Source organism: Emydura macquarii, unplaced genomic scaffold (assembly GCF_026122565.2).
Source record: "Emydura macquarii macquarii isolate MOO-44397 ecotype Brisbane River unplaced genomic scaffold, CSIRO-AGI_Emac_v2 contig_1253, whole genome shotgun sequence".
NCBI classification, from domain to species: Eukaryota; Metazoa; Chordata; order Testudines; family Chelidae; genus Emydura; species Emydura macquarii.
In genome coordinates this window covers 17,135,743-17,153,525 of record NW_027131390.1, presented here as the reverse complement: position 1 = coordinate 17,153,525, position 17,783 = coordinate 17,135,743, and the positions used below count along the sequence as shown (strand labels likewise).

At 40.6% G+C, this 17,783-nt stretch overlaps 1 protein-coding gene across 1 annotated transcript in view; it reads left to right on the top strand.

The window, feature by feature from the left end:
- Window positions 1-17,783, top strand: part of TRPC5 (transient receptor potential cation channel subfamily C member 5) — a 74,637-nt gene that overhangs the window by 34,063 nt on the left and 22,791 nt on the right. Inside the window, exons 3-5 of the mRNA XM_067549715.1 lie at window positions 4,155-4,491; window positions 7,542-7,681; window positions 12,772-13,094. Coding sequence (XP_067405816.1) covers window positions 4,155-4,491; window positions 7,542-7,681; window positions 12,772-13,094 — 800 coding nt within the window. The remainder of the gene's footprint in view (window positions 1-4,154; window positions 4,492-7,541; window positions 7,682-12,771; window positions 13,095-17,783) is intronic.

Genomic DNA, 17,783 nt, shown 5'->3' with positions numbered 1-17,783 from the left:
GAAAGCAAGATGGTGATAGGGAAGTCATATATTTTGTATACAGTGGATGCAGAAATGAAGTTAGACTCAGGGAAGCTAGGTTTCAGTGTCTGGTTCTGACACTGGCTTAGTATATGTGATTTTGGACAAGTCACCTTATCTCTCTGTTTATCAGTTTTGTCCATTTGTAAAATGGAAATGATAAAATTTCCCTGTCTCTATAAAGTTATTTGAGATCTATGGATGAAATGAACTCTGTGAGTGCTAAGTATCCAACTTTGGACTATTCTTTATATAAAAACACTAAAGCTGTGCTTTTTATTATTTATTATTTATTTTAGTGTCTGGCACCATAATAATATTTACAGGAATGAATGGCCTATGATGTCCCCAGCCAACCCTGATAACAATGGACATTCAGCTAAACCACAATTTTATTCCATCATAGGTTCAGTCTCTGTTGTTCCCCCAACTACTGATCTGCTGAAGCTTCTGCCTCTTCCCCTGTGGTCCTTACCTTGCCTGAGATGTAAAGCCATAGAAATAAAATATTTTTAAATTAGCGATAAATATTGCATTATATTTTTGAATTTGGGGCCAGTTAAAAGCTAACTCAACAGGTGTTCAGCCCTGGTGTGGGAATCTGTTTTCAATTATTTCTGCCATTTTGGAGACATTTTTGTGCCTGTTAAATTTCCTTTCGAGCATTTTTAGTAAGGCAGGGGTGGGCTTGATTGGAAGATGTAATGGTAGTTTTGTTGCCCCTCCTTTTCGTTAAACTGATCTTGAAAGGCTCCCTTGCATCATACATGAATTCTCTTCTCTTTGAAGTACTGACATCAGATACAAGGAAAGCAGAGCAGATTTTGAAAAATCAGCCTTTAAGACAAGGGACGGTTGGAAGCATTTAAGATGCCTGGAATTTGCACAAGCAACAAAAGAAACACCAAATCTTTTGATTTCTCTAGTGGCTCTGGGTTTGAATTGGGGCGAGGGGTGAAGGGACAAACTCATTCTCCCCTTTCTGCTTTTTACTACATGGAATAAAGAGAAGAATTTTTTTTATAGAATACTTCTCCCACACACAAAAAAAGTCACTGCTGATATCTTCTGGGAAACATACTACTCATTACTATGGAAGTTACTATAGAAAACATCCGGCCAAACCTCTTGTCTAAGCCCTTAAAAGTAAAAACAAAAAAACAAAAAACCCAGGACAAGGTAACCTTCCATTTCTTTTGCTCCATACGCTTTTAAGCACTACTGTAATTTAGACTCTGAAATCAGAGATTAAAAAAGAAAAAGGAAATTCATGATTTCTGTTGTTTTTCTGTAGAATTTTTCTTTTCTTCTCTATAATCTCAAAGCTGGTATTTTACAATAACATTTTCTAGTGGTTCTGGGAAACAGCACCCTGCAGTTTTCCTTAGATCATCATCATACCAACTGTTGTCCAGTGACTGGGGTGTGTGTTAGAAGTCAAATTAAAGCAAACATGCTCCCTCCGGTTTTCTTTTCCGGTATCCTCCTGTGTCAACCTGTCTCTCTCAAATAAATGTCCCACGTCACAGACACCTGCTGCTCCTTCTGGGGCTTTTATTCTTAGCACTCAGGCAGGTCAATCCCTCCGTTTGAACTACCCGGTCCTGCAAATTAGCCATCTCTCATATGGGGAATCTGTTACAGAGCCCAAGATAAATGAACAAAATCCAAATAAATATGTACAAAAAATAATGGCATTAAATCCCTCCTAAAGAATTCTGTCTGCTTTTTGTCACCTGTTAGTTTGCCTTTTGTAATTAATCATTGGCTGATTACTTTCCTTAATGTGGGTTTTCAACATGAACTACAGTTAAAAAGCTATAGAAGAAGAAGAGATTATCTTGCATTTATAAATTGGTCTATTTCTTATATGATTTTTTCCTTTGAACTGTAAATCACCATTTTACTCTTCCCAGATCATTTTACTCTTCCCAGCCCCCTTCACCAATGCACTAATTAGAATATTGGCTTTTGGATGCCAGCAATCCTTCAGGGTTATAGTTCAAATAGTCAGGAGAGAACATAAACTTTTTGCAAACTCTTTGTGGACGGGGAACCTAAGTTTTAGTGCTGACTCCGCCACTGATTTGGTGTGTGTGGTGTTGGGCAAGTCATTTTTCTTTTTTCCTGGTCTCAATTTATTCCTCTCTAAAATGGGAATGATAATCTTTGACCTTTAGAAATTGCTTTGAGATCCATGGATGAAAAGCACACTGTAAGTGCTAAGTATTATTATGCAGTTTTAATGGTGAATGGATATTTAAAAGATTAGGGTCTGTGCTATATAACCTTTATTATGAAAGTGGCTTTGCCATGTCAAATCTGAACTCATCTGATGGGCAACAGTAGGACCCATGAAAAGTTCTGGGTATAAAATACATTTTTTTGGAAATGCCTAAAAGAGCACATAACTGTGTCATAAATGTACCTGGAATGCGAGGATTAATATCACTATAAAACATCAAATCTCACTTCTCAAGAGAGACTCTAAGCATAATAAATAATACTATCATCTTCAGATTACTCACCACAATGAGTCTGCTTTCTAATAAGTCTCATAGGCCTGGCCTACACTTAAATGTTTTACAGGCTATAGTTGTGTTGGTGTAACAGTGCGATTTTTAACCAACAAAGCTGTGCCAGTAAAAGTCCTAGGATAGATGCAGTAATAATGGTATAGCACTTTTATACTGATCAGACTGTGTTGACACAAGGAGGGTTTTGCTGTTTTCACAATACCAGTATAACTATAACAATAAAACCCTCCTGGTGTAGACAAGGCCTTAGTAGAATGACTAAGGTCAAAGGTTTTCCGTGCTCTCTTGAATGTAGAACTGGTAGAGTGTGAGTGAAAAGTCCCACAGGAATATTTTATCAACTATGAATTTAAGGATAACTTCATTAAGGTGGATAAAAAATAATTACAAGGCAAAAAGCACGCACTTATGCCTCGATCCTGCAATGAGCTCTGGCTGGGTTTGGGGGAAGGGCCCTTAATATACATTCTGTTCTGCAAAGTTTCTGAATAGAAATATTCTGAAAGCAACAGAGTTGCCCAGATGTAATTGAGGGCAGCATTTGGCTGCAGAATGCTTATTTATTGATACTGAGGCTCGAGCCAGAAAGAGCTTGGCTTGAGTGTCAAATCCCAAAGCTGTTTGTAGGACTGGTGGTTAGGAAAAAACCCATCTTTTTACTTGTAAATGAAGCACTTTTGCAGTGGAGTCACTCAGACACCATAACTGGAGAATTCCATGGTCCAGTTCTTCAAAGTCAGCTTCAGAATAGAACTGAACTTTAAAGTGTCATTTTTGTTCTGGGATCAAAAGTGTCAGATATTTTACACCTGCCCACCTTTCCGTGGTAACGAATCACACCGACAGAAGCGCCCGCCAGCTTCCCAACAGTTCTTCCCTGCTGGAACTTCACACAGCCACATGTATTCACATGCCCAGCCCTTCCCACACACGCACTCTTGCATGCGCCTGCCTGCTTGTACAAATGCATATGTTCACTTTCAGACACACACATGCAAGCACACACACACACTCTTGCATGCTCACACACACACACAGAGTTTTACTCCGCTTCTGTGTCTTCCTGCCTGCCTGGTCTCCAAGTCATTTTTTTTTAAACGCTGTCAGTTGCTCTTTTGTGTCTGCCAAGAGCTGAAAAAAGCATTTGGAGAAACAACAGCTTGGGAATAGAAGTTGCTTGGAGTAACTCTTAATTGTGTAATGCTAACAGTAGGGCTCTCGTGTGACCAGTGGCTGTTTTACCAAGGGGTTGCCATCCCTGGCTCTGCTACAGGCCTGGGTTGGTGTTTTGGGTAAAGGTGCCCAGTGGTTCTTATTCTTTCCCAACAGGTTTTCATCTTGAGTAAAAAAACCAAAACCAAAACGGGTCCGTCCTCAGTAAAAAGCTTTTCACTAGATTGCCAAGATGTGTTGCAGCTCGCTCATCAGGAGTCCCATGGAAAAGGTGTTGGCATATCGGCCATGCAGTTGCAGCACACTTGAATGACCAGCAGCTGCCAAAGAAGGAGAGTATCCCAAATGCATGATGGTCACTGTTCAGGAGAAGTCTTTGGATCTTTGTCCTTCTAACCTTTTCCTTTTTTTTTCCCTCTCCAGTTTGTTGCTCAGCCAAACTGCCAGCAGCTGTTAGCTACACTTTGGTATGACGGCTTTCCAGGATGGAGGCGGAAACATTGGGCAGTAAAACTCTTGACCTGCATTACGATTGGACTGCTATTTCCTGTGCTTTCTGTGGCATATTTAATTGCACCTAAGAGCAGTCTGGGACTGTTCATTAAAAAGCCATTTATAAAGTTTATCTGCCACACTGGTTCGTACCTAACCTTCCTCTTCATGCTACTTCTGGCATCGCAGCACATTGTCAGGACAGATCTCCATGTGCAGGGACCACCTCCCACCGTCGTTGAATGGATGATCCTACCTTGGGTTCTAGGTAAATCAGAGGAAACACAAATATGCTTGGGCCTCAATTGGTAGATTTATGCTCACAACAAGTGCATGTGGATTAATTGCTAATCTCGGTGTTATCTGCATGGAAATAGGTTTGGCATTCAAATTTGGAAATGTCATGAACAGCTGCCCTTCTTCTGGAACTACCTGACTAGGGCTGTTTTTTTGGTTTTATTGCCACTTACCATGTCTTTTGGCATAACCGTGAGTAAACTGCACCAACCCAGGCACAGTGGGAATCCCTGGAGAATGTTCCTGGATGAACTGGGGCCAAGAGGTGAATTAAGGTGATCTCGCCCCATCTCATGTTCTGTGCTGAACACAGTGTTTACAGTGCCATCCTTCTTTGGAGGGATGAACATAATATATAAAAATATCCCTCTGCACCATCCAGTCTTGAGCAAGAAATCCTCCCAAATCCCTAAATCTGCAGCTGGCCAGAAAAATGACCTAGCCAGGTTGCAGCACTGGAAGGGGAGCGTGAGTAACAAATTAATAACAAGTATCTCTTCAAAAGACCATCTTTAGTTTTACACTCTCAAACAGATATTTTGTTCTAAGACTAGAATTGGCTGGATAATTCCAAACATTTTTAAATGTGGACAAAAATATTGCCACATTTTTTCCCCAAATAAAACCAAAAATGTTGTTTCTATGTTTTACCAGGCTTACTGCAAATTAGTACAATTTTTACCAAATTAAACTGTGGGTGAAAGGATGGGTAAAGGACTGGGCTGCAAAAATGTTCACAAACTTTTTTTCCCATTGTGACCAACTCTATCAGTAACACAGGAGAACCTGTTCTACTTCATAGAGGCTATCCCCACAACTCTCACATGGCTTCTGAACCTCAGATCAAGCCTGATTCTCTGTAGTCTACAAACAATAGGAATTAGCAAGTGGATTTGTGCAATTGAGATGTATGTGTAAGCACAAACCTTGGCATAAAGAAGCTAATCCACCCCTTTTCCCTACCACTTCCCCCACCCCCAACTTCACATTTAAATTACATGAAATTCTATGTAGAATAACAGAGCTTCAAATAAGATGCTGATTTGTCTGTAGGGAAGAATTGACTACTTTGGTGTCCCTTTTTATTTATGAAATATCTCCCGCTGTAAAATGGAGAGCCTGAGAAAGAGAGAGAGAGAGAACAGGCACATACAGTGCAGACAGCATTACCATAACTATAGTAACAACGCTAACTATGATTACTCACAATAAATACAACATAGTTGTTCTTCCACAGAAGCTACTCCATTGATTTTTTATTTTATTTTATTTTACTTTGTGCAGGCAAAGATTTTGAGGCAGCTGTAATAAAATTAGCTTGTTGGTCGTAACATGGTGATGACTTGACCAGTGACCTATCAGGCATCAGCTGAGGAAATGTGATTGATATCTTTATGTCTGTTAATTTCCGTGTTCTCTGTTCTTCATATTGAACCTTTAATGCCCTAGAAAACAGAGTCAACTGATATCCCAATTTGAAGGATCACATCACAATTCTCTTGTCAGATGTTTGTTAGCCACTGTCTCTTGATGCATTTTTTTCTTTTCTGACTTAAGTCTTGGTTCTTCAATCACGTCCAGTGTGGTAAACTCAACAATACAAAATATATTGGGATGGGGTCAAATTTTCAAAAGTGCTTACGAGACATAGGAGCAGACGTCCCGTTTTCAAAAGTCACGTAGCCACTTGGGAGCCTAAGTCTCATTGACATTCAATGGGATTTAGGGTCTGAAACACTGCAGTCGGCGTGTGTGATTGCAGCACTCTGCAAGCGCACCCAAGCTAGCTTTAATCTAGCAAGCATGAGTATCAGGAGCAATGGAGCTGCAGCAGCATGGCCTTCAATGCAGGCTAGCTACGCACGTGTCTAGCAGGGGTCCAGGACAGGCTTGTAAAGTCTGCGCTGAAACCTGTTCTGCTGCAACTTCACTACTATTGTTACCCGAGCTAGGTAGATTAAAGCTGGATCGGGTGTGACTACCTATGCCACAATCATACCACTCAGCTGCAGTGTTGACATACTATTAGACACCTAAACACCTATGTGGCATTTGAAAATGGGTCCGAGGCTCCTAAATAACGTAGGCTCTTTCGAAAACATCATTCTTCCTAGTTTAGGGGAGTGGTGATGGGATACAGAGCCTTTCGTCACTAATGTAGGCAAATTTAGCCACGAGTCAGACTAATCACTAGCTGACGGCTGTGTGCTAACATTTGTAAAAGGAGTTGATGGTCTCAGTCCAGTTCCTAGTGAGCCAAACGTCCACGCCACAGAAACCATCCCCAACACAAGTGACGCTAAATTGGTTGACAGCCTCAGCAAAGAGGCTGTAATCTGAGGGCCAGATTCTAATACCCTTACTCATGCTGAGTAGTAGCTTGCTTCATAAGTGGTACTATGGAAGCCAATGACGCTATTCATGAAATAAAGTGGTATTTATTGAATGTGCCTGGAGAAGGGATGTGCTATTTCCATCTCAGGGCAAAGGCATATTGATGGAGGGAAGCTTGTATTATTATCACCTGTATTACAGATAAGGGTAGGGAAATCAGCCTTCAGGGCTGTCAAACTGGCATCACTAATGAATACTGAATTACCCTTAGATACTACAGCAATGGGTGCTCTATTAATAACTAAGACAAATAAATTCACTCAAATCATTTATTTATTTAAATCAATGGACATTTCCTCGGGGCCAGGTCATCCACCCTTTCAAAAGGGGAACTTTGGCCTAAAATAATTACAATTAATGTGTGTCTCATGCAGCATCTCCTTGTGCTTTGCATCTGAAGCACTGGACAGGACAGCTTATGCCTGCACCATTTCTTTTCTGATTGCATTTCCCATTCTGCAGTAAAATGCTCTGTAAGCAGCTTTATTACATTTTGTAGGAAAGGAAAAAGGTGAGGCATTTTTTCCAAGCAGTTAGTTTATAATTGCCTTTTATTACATTGGATTGGCTCTGCTTTAATGGCTGGTAATGTTCTCTCATGCAGCTAAACTCGCTTTCTTTTCACAGGTTTTATTTGGGGAGAAATCAAGGAAATGTGGGATGGTGGATTCAATGAGTACGTACATGACTGGTGGAATCTGATGGACTTTGCAATGAACTCACTCTACCTTGCAACTATCTCCCTGAAAATTGTTGCTTATGTCAAGGTACGGTAAGTTGGAACGTGTGTGTGAAAACTATAATGCACAGGGAATTATCTGTCGGCACTAAAATTCCAGTGCAAAGAGAATTGGTGCCCACATCACAAGTGGTACTAGTTGGCATCCTTGTAAGAAAAGCCAGTGACTGAATTGACTTGGAGAATGAGCATGCTTCTCACCCCTACAGGTTGTCCTGCCTGACTAAGGGTGAGGCGCACTGGCTGGGTGTTGGCACTGCCCACCTTGTAACTGTGGGTAAAGAGTGAACCTCAGTTTCTGGATTGTCACTGGGTACCTTTCAGCAGTGCTAAATCCACTCAAAATGTAACAACGAATCCAGAATAGGAAGATCAGAAAACAGAGTTTTATATTGGAAATGGAGAAAACGATAAAATACCGTTTTCAACTACGCTGCAACATGGTGACTCCCATTGACTTTATTGGGAGTTGTGTGCTTGCAGAGTCCGGCTCTCAGAGTTTTCTCTACTCTCTTTGTTGACCACAGAGTCTGTGGGAACTGATTCCCCTCTCACGTTGGTATGATTCAGGAATAACTCCACTGAAGTCAGTGGTGTTACAGTGGTATAAATCAAAGTAACCCTGTACTCAGATTGGGAGAGTCCCCCTCCATCAACTCCCCAGGTTCCTGCTTCTGAAGGACATACACATCTGAAATTACAATCCCAGTCCTAGCTTCCTGCTGCTTTAGAGATGGGTCTGATCTGAATCTTAGTGACATTTCTTTAAGCAGGGGGTTTAGGCAGTAGATCTACATGGTTGCACACTCTCTATTCCCCTTCTCAGATCTCCCCCCACCCTCTAGGTTTAGAAGAAAATCTCCACAGAGTACACAAGGGATGCACAAGGGATGCAATGTTCCCTGGCGCAGGGGAGGGTTCTCCATAACCTCAACTCCTCCCCTGTATTGTTGGATGTGCCTGGTCCCACAGCAATTAGGGCTTTCCATTTTTGCTGCTCCATGTACATAAAGGAAAGGTTTTACTCTCTTTTAGCACAGCAGCTTGAACTCAGATTCTTGATGCGGAAGTTCACTGTTCCAAGGTTCTCTGTTCATTTGTAGCTACTCATAATGTAAGAAGATGGGAGAGAGATGAGGAAACTAAATATTTCACAAGCTAGGTGAAACAGGAAGGCTGTAGTATCTGCTCTTCAGATAAACAGAGCAGCCATTTTAACGTGCAGAAGGCCAAATTAGCACTTTTCAAAGAGAATGCCAAGATAGCTGCTACTCCCTGAACAGGCTGTTCTACAGCAGTATCAAAGCAATGACAGATTACATTTTTTTCTCCAGACATTTACAGCAGGAGAGAAAATTAAACACGTGAATGTTTGGTCTTTGAACTGTGAGCAATAAAAATAAAATTGCTGGAAATCGTAGGTCACATGAACAAATCAGCAACATGGCCATTCTCTCTTTCTCTCAGACACACAGTGGTGAATAAATAATCAGTGTCCATTATCAGACATCTCAGAGAAAGGTGCAAGAAACTTTGGATTGGTCAGTTATGGAATAACCTGCCCAAAGGTTGCCTCTTCGTCACACAGAAGTTGGCTTATATCTTAAAGCACTTGTTCTCAACCAGGGGTATGCATACTCCTGGGGTTACGCACAGGTCTTCCAGGGGGTACAACAACTCATCTAGATATTTGCCTAGTTTTACAACAGGCTACATAAAAAGCACTAGTGAAGTGAGTACAAACTAAAATTTCATACAATGATTTGCTTATACTGCTTTATATACTATACACTGAAATGCAAGTGCACTATTCATATTCCAAATGTTTTATTTTATAATTACATGGTAAAAATGAGAAAGTAAGCAATTTTTCACTAATAGTGTGCTGTGACACTTTTGTATTTTTATGTCTGATTTTGTAAGCAAGTCGTTTTTCAGTGAGGTGAAACTTGGGGTACTCAAGACAAATCAGACTCCTGAAAGGGGTACAGTAGTCTGGAAAGTTGAGAGGCACTGCCTTAAAACATAAGGTTTTATAGCCCTTCTAATGTTTTAAAAATCCATTGTAGTGTGACTATAAATGTTCCAAGTACTTATACTAATGCCTAATTTGTTTTGAATTCTGCTAAACTCTGGCCCCAATGTTATCTAATGCCAATGAGCTCCACAGCTTAATGAAGTGTAGGGTAAAAAGTCATTCCTTTTATCAGTTTTAAATTTACTGCCTTTCAATGTCATATTGATGTCCCCTTGTTCTTGTATTATGAGAAAGGGTAAAATAGGAGAGCCCAGTCTACCTTTCTCAAAATGATTTTTAGTCACCTGGTGTCTAAGCTAAACAGCCCTAGTCATTTCAGTCTTTTCGTGCATCTAATCGTTTACATTGTACCTCTCCGAACCCCTTCTATTTCTGCTGTACACTTTGATGGGCTGGGCTGACCAGAACTAAACACAGAATTCGAAGTGAGGGTGTTCCATTGATTTATATAGCGCCATTACCATACGGCCCTGAAAAGCTGCCATTTTTAAATTAAAGATCTGTGAGATGAAAAAGGCCTTGTCACATTCTTTTAGTAACAGCTGACTCTAAAACGTGGCAGAGAGCCATATGCTGTTGGGAAGTTTCTAGCCAGCATGCAAAGCAGAATTTTTAACCTTCCATGTGAATCTGCTTCCCAAGTAAATTGATTCTCTCTAAAGTGTATATATATATGCGGCTGAGGTACTAGCAAAGAAATGAAAACATCGGCACTGTTTGTGAACATTTAAGGGCCAGCTTCAAATCCAGCTAACCCAGTGAGCCCCTGACGGTCACTGAAGTAAAGAGCAGTTTGGGAATGTCAGACACAATCAAGATGTCATACAGAAATGCAGTTGTACAGGATCTCAGGTAGAGTCTCCAGCAGGACTTAGGCACCTACCTGTCACTGGCATCGACAAAACCATTGCTCAGCTGTCCGTCCTAACCCTGTAGGAATCTAAAAGTTCTCTCTGTGCCTAAATTGCTGCCTGTGGGCACGTGCAAAGCTTCCGAAGTCCTGACATCACCAAGTTAACTCATGCCTAGGCCTCGGCAGGATTCACAAATGAGGCATTTCCCTGCCTACCCGGCCTGTGGGCGCTGATCAGCCAAGAAGAGGGGGTGCCTCCCCCTTTATCTTCATTAGTTCAATGGTAAAGCACTTACCCAGACATGGGAGACCTGGGTTCAAATCCTCACTCTGCCTGATTCAGAGCAGGGACAGGAACCCAGGTCTCCCAGGTGATTGCCCTGAGCACTGGGCTATGGGAGGAGGCTCTCTCTCAATCTCTCCCACTGTGTAGGAAATACTTAAACATTCATTAGGCCATCAGCTAGCAAGAGAATGGCTCTAAACCCCTGAGGCTAGGACACCCACAGGAGACCTGTGTTCAACTCCCTGCTCTGAATCCAACCAAGTGGGGATTTGAATCCAGTCTCCCACATTGTGGGGGAACATGCTAGCCACTGGGCTGCAGGGGTGACGAGGGGAACCACCCTCTCCCTTTTGTCTTGAACACCCTCTCCCTTTTGTCTCCCTTTATTCTTGAACAGGCTTTGGTGCCTAACTCCAGGAGAAGGTTCGTGGCTATGAATCCTGAACAGAGATAGGCTCCTCTCTCTGGTCCAGATATAGGTGCCTGATTCTCTTTCAGAGGCAGGGCTTAGGTCCCATCCCACTCCTCAGCATTTCCAACAGGCTAGCTCCCCACTCAGCAGGCTGGCTTCTGTGAATCCCCCATCCTAACTGTTCCTACACACTGCATAGGGACCATGGGTGCCTAACTTGGGGTTGCAAATTACACAAGGAAGCAGGATGCCGAAAAGTTAGGCAATGTAATGTTTAATATTGCAATGCCCAAGTCTTCCCTTGTGAAGCCCATGGTTGCTTCTACTTATCTCCTTGAAAAGTTGTGATTCTTTATGCATTGGACCTTAAGGTTTAAACTGAAGGGCCTTACAAAGACACCTCCATCAGAGTAAAGCGTGGTGTTAATGCTACTTTATTTTAAAGGTTACAAAATCTATTCGTTGCTATAAAACACTTGTTACTGTATTTGCCATTCTAGGAACATTTTTTGCCTTTCAATATGGTACATGGTAAATGAACAAAACAGAACTAAGAGGCCAAATTCAGCCCTGGTGTTAAAAAGTCTGACTCCGATCTCTGGTCATTGTAGATCAGCCCAATGGAATTACACTGATGTAATCAGCATCCTTGTTTCTTTTGATGTTGATATGGTTGCACTCATTTACGCCATGGCTACACTTGGTCCAAAGACTTCAAATGCTTTTATAATTGCGCTATAAACCCAGTTAATTTTATAATTGATACATTCAGGTGTATCCAGTGCTCCAGCTGTAATTATGACCACTGTTTTAATGATTCTCCTAAAATTACCATGACAAATTAACTCATAAGAAAATGAACATGAAGAAAGCATTTCAGTTCTGGGAGGCTATTTGAAATAAATAGAAGGAAGAAGGCATACAGTTATCAAATTCCATTGTTCATCCATGTTTTCTTTCTTTCGTTTCCATTGTGCCCATCACATAGTATCAAGCAACCATTTCAAATGTGTATTAACAATCAGGAAGTGAAAAAAAAATCAATGAAATAATTGGTAATGGGCCAAAATCAGAATCTTGAATCTGATCATGAGGAATTTGAACTTCTTTGAATGTTAGGCATGATGGAGGCTCTGTTTGAGTCCATGGACCTGAACCTGTCCATAACATTTTCATTCAAAAACCAAGGGGCTTAATTTTTTAATCCAGCTTTGATGCAGCCAGTATGCCAGTAATCTTTAGTGAAGAGCTGATCTCACAAAACTGTCACCTCTGAGGACAAAATCGCACAGAAGCAACTTATGAAATGTTGACTCCATTGAATTCAAACCTGAGCCTTCACTAATTCAGCTTCAGACCTGAATCCTGAGCATTAGGCTAACCCTAACTAAGATCCAGACTTGAACACCATCTGTTCAAAGGCTGGTTAGTGCACTGTTTAATGAAGTGTTGTTAGCGATTGTGGCTTTCGGTCTATATTGACGTGTTTACTGCACCATTAATTTTTGTACCCTTGTTATTTCTTTCAGTACAATGGTTCTCGTCCAAGGGAGGAATGGGAAATGTGGCACCCGACACTCATTGCAGAAGCTCTCTTTGCAATATCCAACATTTTAAGTTCCTTGCGTCTCATATCCCTGTTTACAGCAAACTCCCACCTGGGCCCCTTGCAGATCTCTCTGGGACGCATGCTGCTAGACATCCTCAAATTCCTTTTTATCTACTGTCTGGTGCTTCTGGCTTTTGCCAATGGACTGAACCAGCTTTATTTTTATTATGAGACCAGTGCCTCGGAGGAACCCAACAACTGCAAGGGGATCCGATGTGAGAAACAGAACAATGCCTTCTCCACGTAAGACTCCATCCCCTTTCTGTTTTTAATGCTGACTTTTGTTGCTTCCTACCTTAACAGTCTCTGTGCGGCCACTGCCTTTATTTGTTCATATGCAAATGTCAGGCCATTTGGTTGGTTAAGTCAGGAAAGTTTGAGTTAACTTGGGCAGACACTCTGTTGAAGTCTGCTAGTAAACTCAAGCCTTTTCGCTGTCATGGACTATACTCAGTCTGAAAACGGGAGACCAAGGTCCTAGTTCCAGACCACAAGGTCTCTCCAGATGATGGGATGTTTGTGACCCACGGGAGGTGGTGATAAGTATCATAGAAATTAAAAATTGAAAAGAGCTACTTCCACCAGATCCTCTAGTCCATCTCCCATTCAGGGCAGGATACATATAAATACACATAATGCCCCGTGTATAATTTCAATATCCTTTAGAAAATCATGGGTGCTCTGCAGCAGGAATAGTTTGTTTATGATTCTGAGAAAAAATAAAGAATATATAAAATAAAAGTGAAGGAACAAACCTATGCATAAAGTAAAATAAAATGATGATAAATAATAGCAATATAAAATAACATACATTATGTCCATAATAAGTGTTCTAGGCAGTCCAGTCCAAAGAATGAAATTGCCTTGAAGCCTGGGAACGTAGCTGTGGTAGGTTATAGAACTTGTGATATAGGTAGGGCAAAATTCTCATCTCATCTGTGCTGGTTGTACACCAGTGCAACGCTATTGACATCAGTGATTTTATTTACACTGGTATAGGTGAGGTCAGAATGATTGAGAAATCATGGAGGAAATGCTGGCTCTTTATTGAGGAACTGCTATATAAATTGCTGTGATGGTAGCTGGCACAGATCAGAGCTGAAAAAATAAGTGCAAACTGAAGAATAACTTGAATTGTCTTTCTTGTGCATTTATTTTAAAGAATAATAGTCATAATATTGATATTGATCAGCACAAATCCATTTGCTCTTGGTGCTTTTACAGTGCTTGAAACATACAATGGAAAATAAACAAATAAAACACAAACAAGCAGAAGAGATTATTTATTCACCACTTGATACTGATTCAAATAAAACTCTCAATTACGCTCCCAAAGTCTCCATTCATCTTTTGCCCAAATGCTTAGGATTAAAAAATGGTCTTTGCAACATGTCCTCAAGGTTATCAAATCCAGGCTCTGACAGACCCCAGATCTGCAAGGCCTGGGGCAAAAGAGCAACTGCTTAGACTATCCTGCTAATACTTTCCTCTTAAAAAGAGCAGAACCACTTATGTGAAATTACATCCACTCCTGCCAGAGGCTACAGCCATGTCAACAACTCCTTGCAGTCAAAGGTACCAAAGGTGGCAGATCTAAAAGAAGCCCAGACTTATTGTCATTCTTCTTTACTTAGAAGAGCTCTTCAACCATTGCAAATCAGGAAGATGGAGGTTAACTCATTTAGACCAACATAAATCTGGAGTAACACCTCTGAAGTGAATAGAGTCACATGGTGTTAGTGAAAAAAGAATTCAGGCCCTTAATTTAATCCTATGGTAAATATTTTTAATGTCCCTACAAAAATGTTTTGTGCTCCCCTTGCAGCGCAAATTAACTAACAAATATTATCCCTGGAGCTGAGCTAAAGCTGATCCACAGAGAGAATTGTTTTGGCAGGACATGGTGCTCTATATATTGAAGTTTCTAACGAGTGAAAGGCCTGAAGCACTGAGTACAGAACTGATCCACACAACCCTGGAGTTGAAGGGTATGTGGGGATATTTCAATCTGGGATTTTTGTTTGGGCCCATCTTTATTGCAAGCTAGTTACTTTGCTGAGTTCAGTGCCATCCGATCAATGAAGGAAATAACAGATGTATGAATAAAGAAAAAGAACATTTGGTCACAGGGAAAAAAAGTGATTTTCAAGTTTCTAAGAGGGTATAATGCACAATGGGGAATTAAAAAATGATATACAACCACTTGACAGAAAGTGCACAAATCAACTTGACAGCATCCTTTAAATGCAGACCACTCAGTCTCCCATACTGCTGTGCATTTAAAACTCATGCCAATGAGACTGCATCGCAAAGAGAAATTTGAGGGGGCTCGGCATCTGGGGACAGAGGTTTGTTTAAAACAAAGTAGCAGTGGGTGGGAACCATTAGGACCCAGCTCCCTTGGCAGGGAGCAGAATACATTGCCATTACCTTTTTGTTTGAGCCTCTCTTAAGAAGTTTATTCACCGTGTTCTTAAAAGTTTAAATAGTCATTATTAACACCCCCGGGGCAAGCTGACATTTCACTCCTCAAACAGACACACAGCATGTGCGACTTGCTAAGAATGGGCAACCTGCAAAAGAGGAAATTATATCTCTGGGCCTCTTAGAATGAGCAGCATTGACGTGAATTCAAATCAAGCCTAATGTGACCTCAAGTTGGCTTTAATTAATTCATCCCTACTGGTAGGACTAATACAAATGCTTCCAATGAGTCCCCTCAATTTCTAAAAGTGGTACGAGGCAGTCACATAATAAGACCTAATTTTATAATCTAAGAGAAGGAGAAACAGGAGCACTCTTCTTGTTTGTACAACTTGTTTAAAATATGACACCTATTTACCGTCATATTATTTCTTATTACTCCCCAAGGATGGGTCTAATAAGTCTTGTGAAGAAATTTTCTGCCCTACAAACACAGCTCAAGGGAAAGTAATATTCCTTTGTGACAGTGATGAGGTGAAGGCATTAATAATTCACATTTTTATCCTTTGGCCTCACTGTGCTTGAGAAAGTGGAGTGTGTCTATTGCTTAGACAGGCAGTCTGAAATATATAATTTATTACTGAGGTCAGTCAACCAAGAAAGAGAGAGAGGGGACGTCAGCGGCTCCATGTTTTCTACAGTGTCATTTGTTTTGAGAGGAATGCTGATAAGTGGGTTACCATTTTCACCGAGACACACTAGAAACAGCAGCGTTGCTGCAGGTTAACAGTACTCTGGAGGGTGAAACAGGCACTCTCTTGGCCTCAGATGCTTTTATAAGGCAGTTGAGGTTTGCCGTTTCTTCTGTTAGATGCTCTGAGTTCAAATTTCAGAAATGATTTCTTTTTTAAAAGAATACTTCTCTAAATTATTGTGAACCTCATCAAAAATGCCTAACAATGGCCATGGATTTTTGGTTCTGGTCCACCTACTGTTAGACATGGTGGGCAATATGTGGTTGTATTACATAAAGACAGAGGAAAGAATAAGAAAATATTATTTGTATACAAAATTGCACAACCCAACATGTGTCTTGCTGCTTCAGGGTTACAGTATGAACCCCTTGCTCATACAGAATAGTTTCTTAATCTACTAGGAAACCCATTGAAATCAATGGCACTCTTTATGGAGTAAGATGCTATTCTATGAGTGTAAAGGTCACACAATTTGACCCTCAGAAAAGAAAAAAGTGTGGGTTACATCTGCTCCTGGTAAGTTGCACTGACTGCTAATGCCTTAAGGATACTATTCAGGGTCAAGTGTGAGTGTAAATAAAACGTTCCTTCTTAACTTAGGGTCAAATTCTGCTCTTAGTTACAAAGGTGTAAGTCCAAAGTAACATGCTCTTCACACAAGAGGAGTAATTCCAGATTAATATTAGTAGTTCATATTAGTGTGGCTGAGGACAGAATTTCACACACACACACCCCCAGTCCTAAATCCTTGATCAATCATCTTTCATCTTATGTTCCTCCCTGAGATTTATGGCTGCATGGGGAGGATGTAATTCTGCAAGGTATAGTCAAGCAGCAAGCCAAGGAACTTTTCTTCCCTCAATGATGGAAATCCTCCCTGCCACAATGTTTCCCAGAGGCCTTGGTTAATCCCTTTAGAAACATCTTTATTTTGGATAGCTCATTCTTGACTGCTGCCTTCCTCCCCTCTCTTACGTTTTCCTTCTGCTTGTCCCCTTTTCCCATTCTGTATGCAGCTAAAGAGTTAGTCCTCTTTGCTGGTGGTGGTTTGCCTGATTGCTATTGTGTTTTTCCTTTGGCTATCTCTGTTTAATGTTACTTGGTCTGAGCAGCTAGGCTGTTTGGCTTTTCATTCATTTTGTATTCTAGTTCATTATGACGCTTAGATACCTCATTCGCTTTTTTAGGTCTAAAATAAATAATAAATATGTTTCTATTTTTTTACAAACTATTTGCTAAAATTTCAGTGGAGATAGTCACTAATCAGTTTAGTTTCCTCATCTGTAAAATGGGAATAATGATACTGACCTACTTTGTAAAGTTCTTTGAGAAATGCTGATGAAAAGCAATACAGAAGGGCTAGGTATTATATTATTAATTAATTATTATTATTATTGTTAATAATAATCAAATGAGTGCAGCTGGTTAGCTGGGAGAGAGGGGTGGTCCCTTTAAAAGTGAGTGTACTGATTGGGTCATGTGACTTAGGATGCCATATGTGCTTTTTTCTTTACATCATTCATGTACCGTTTCATGATTTAAGTAATGAGGCCAAATCCCTAGGTCCTTATTCAATTTTTACCCAGTCCTAATTCAATTAATAAGTCGCTCATAGAAGTCAGGTTGTTTAAATCAAGGGGACATTTGTTTTAATAAGAACGTCATATTTTGGCCCAAGATATGTGGAACTCAGATTATAAAACAAGAGTTAAAATCGTAAAGAACATTAGCTCTTCTGTAGATAACAGTGGTG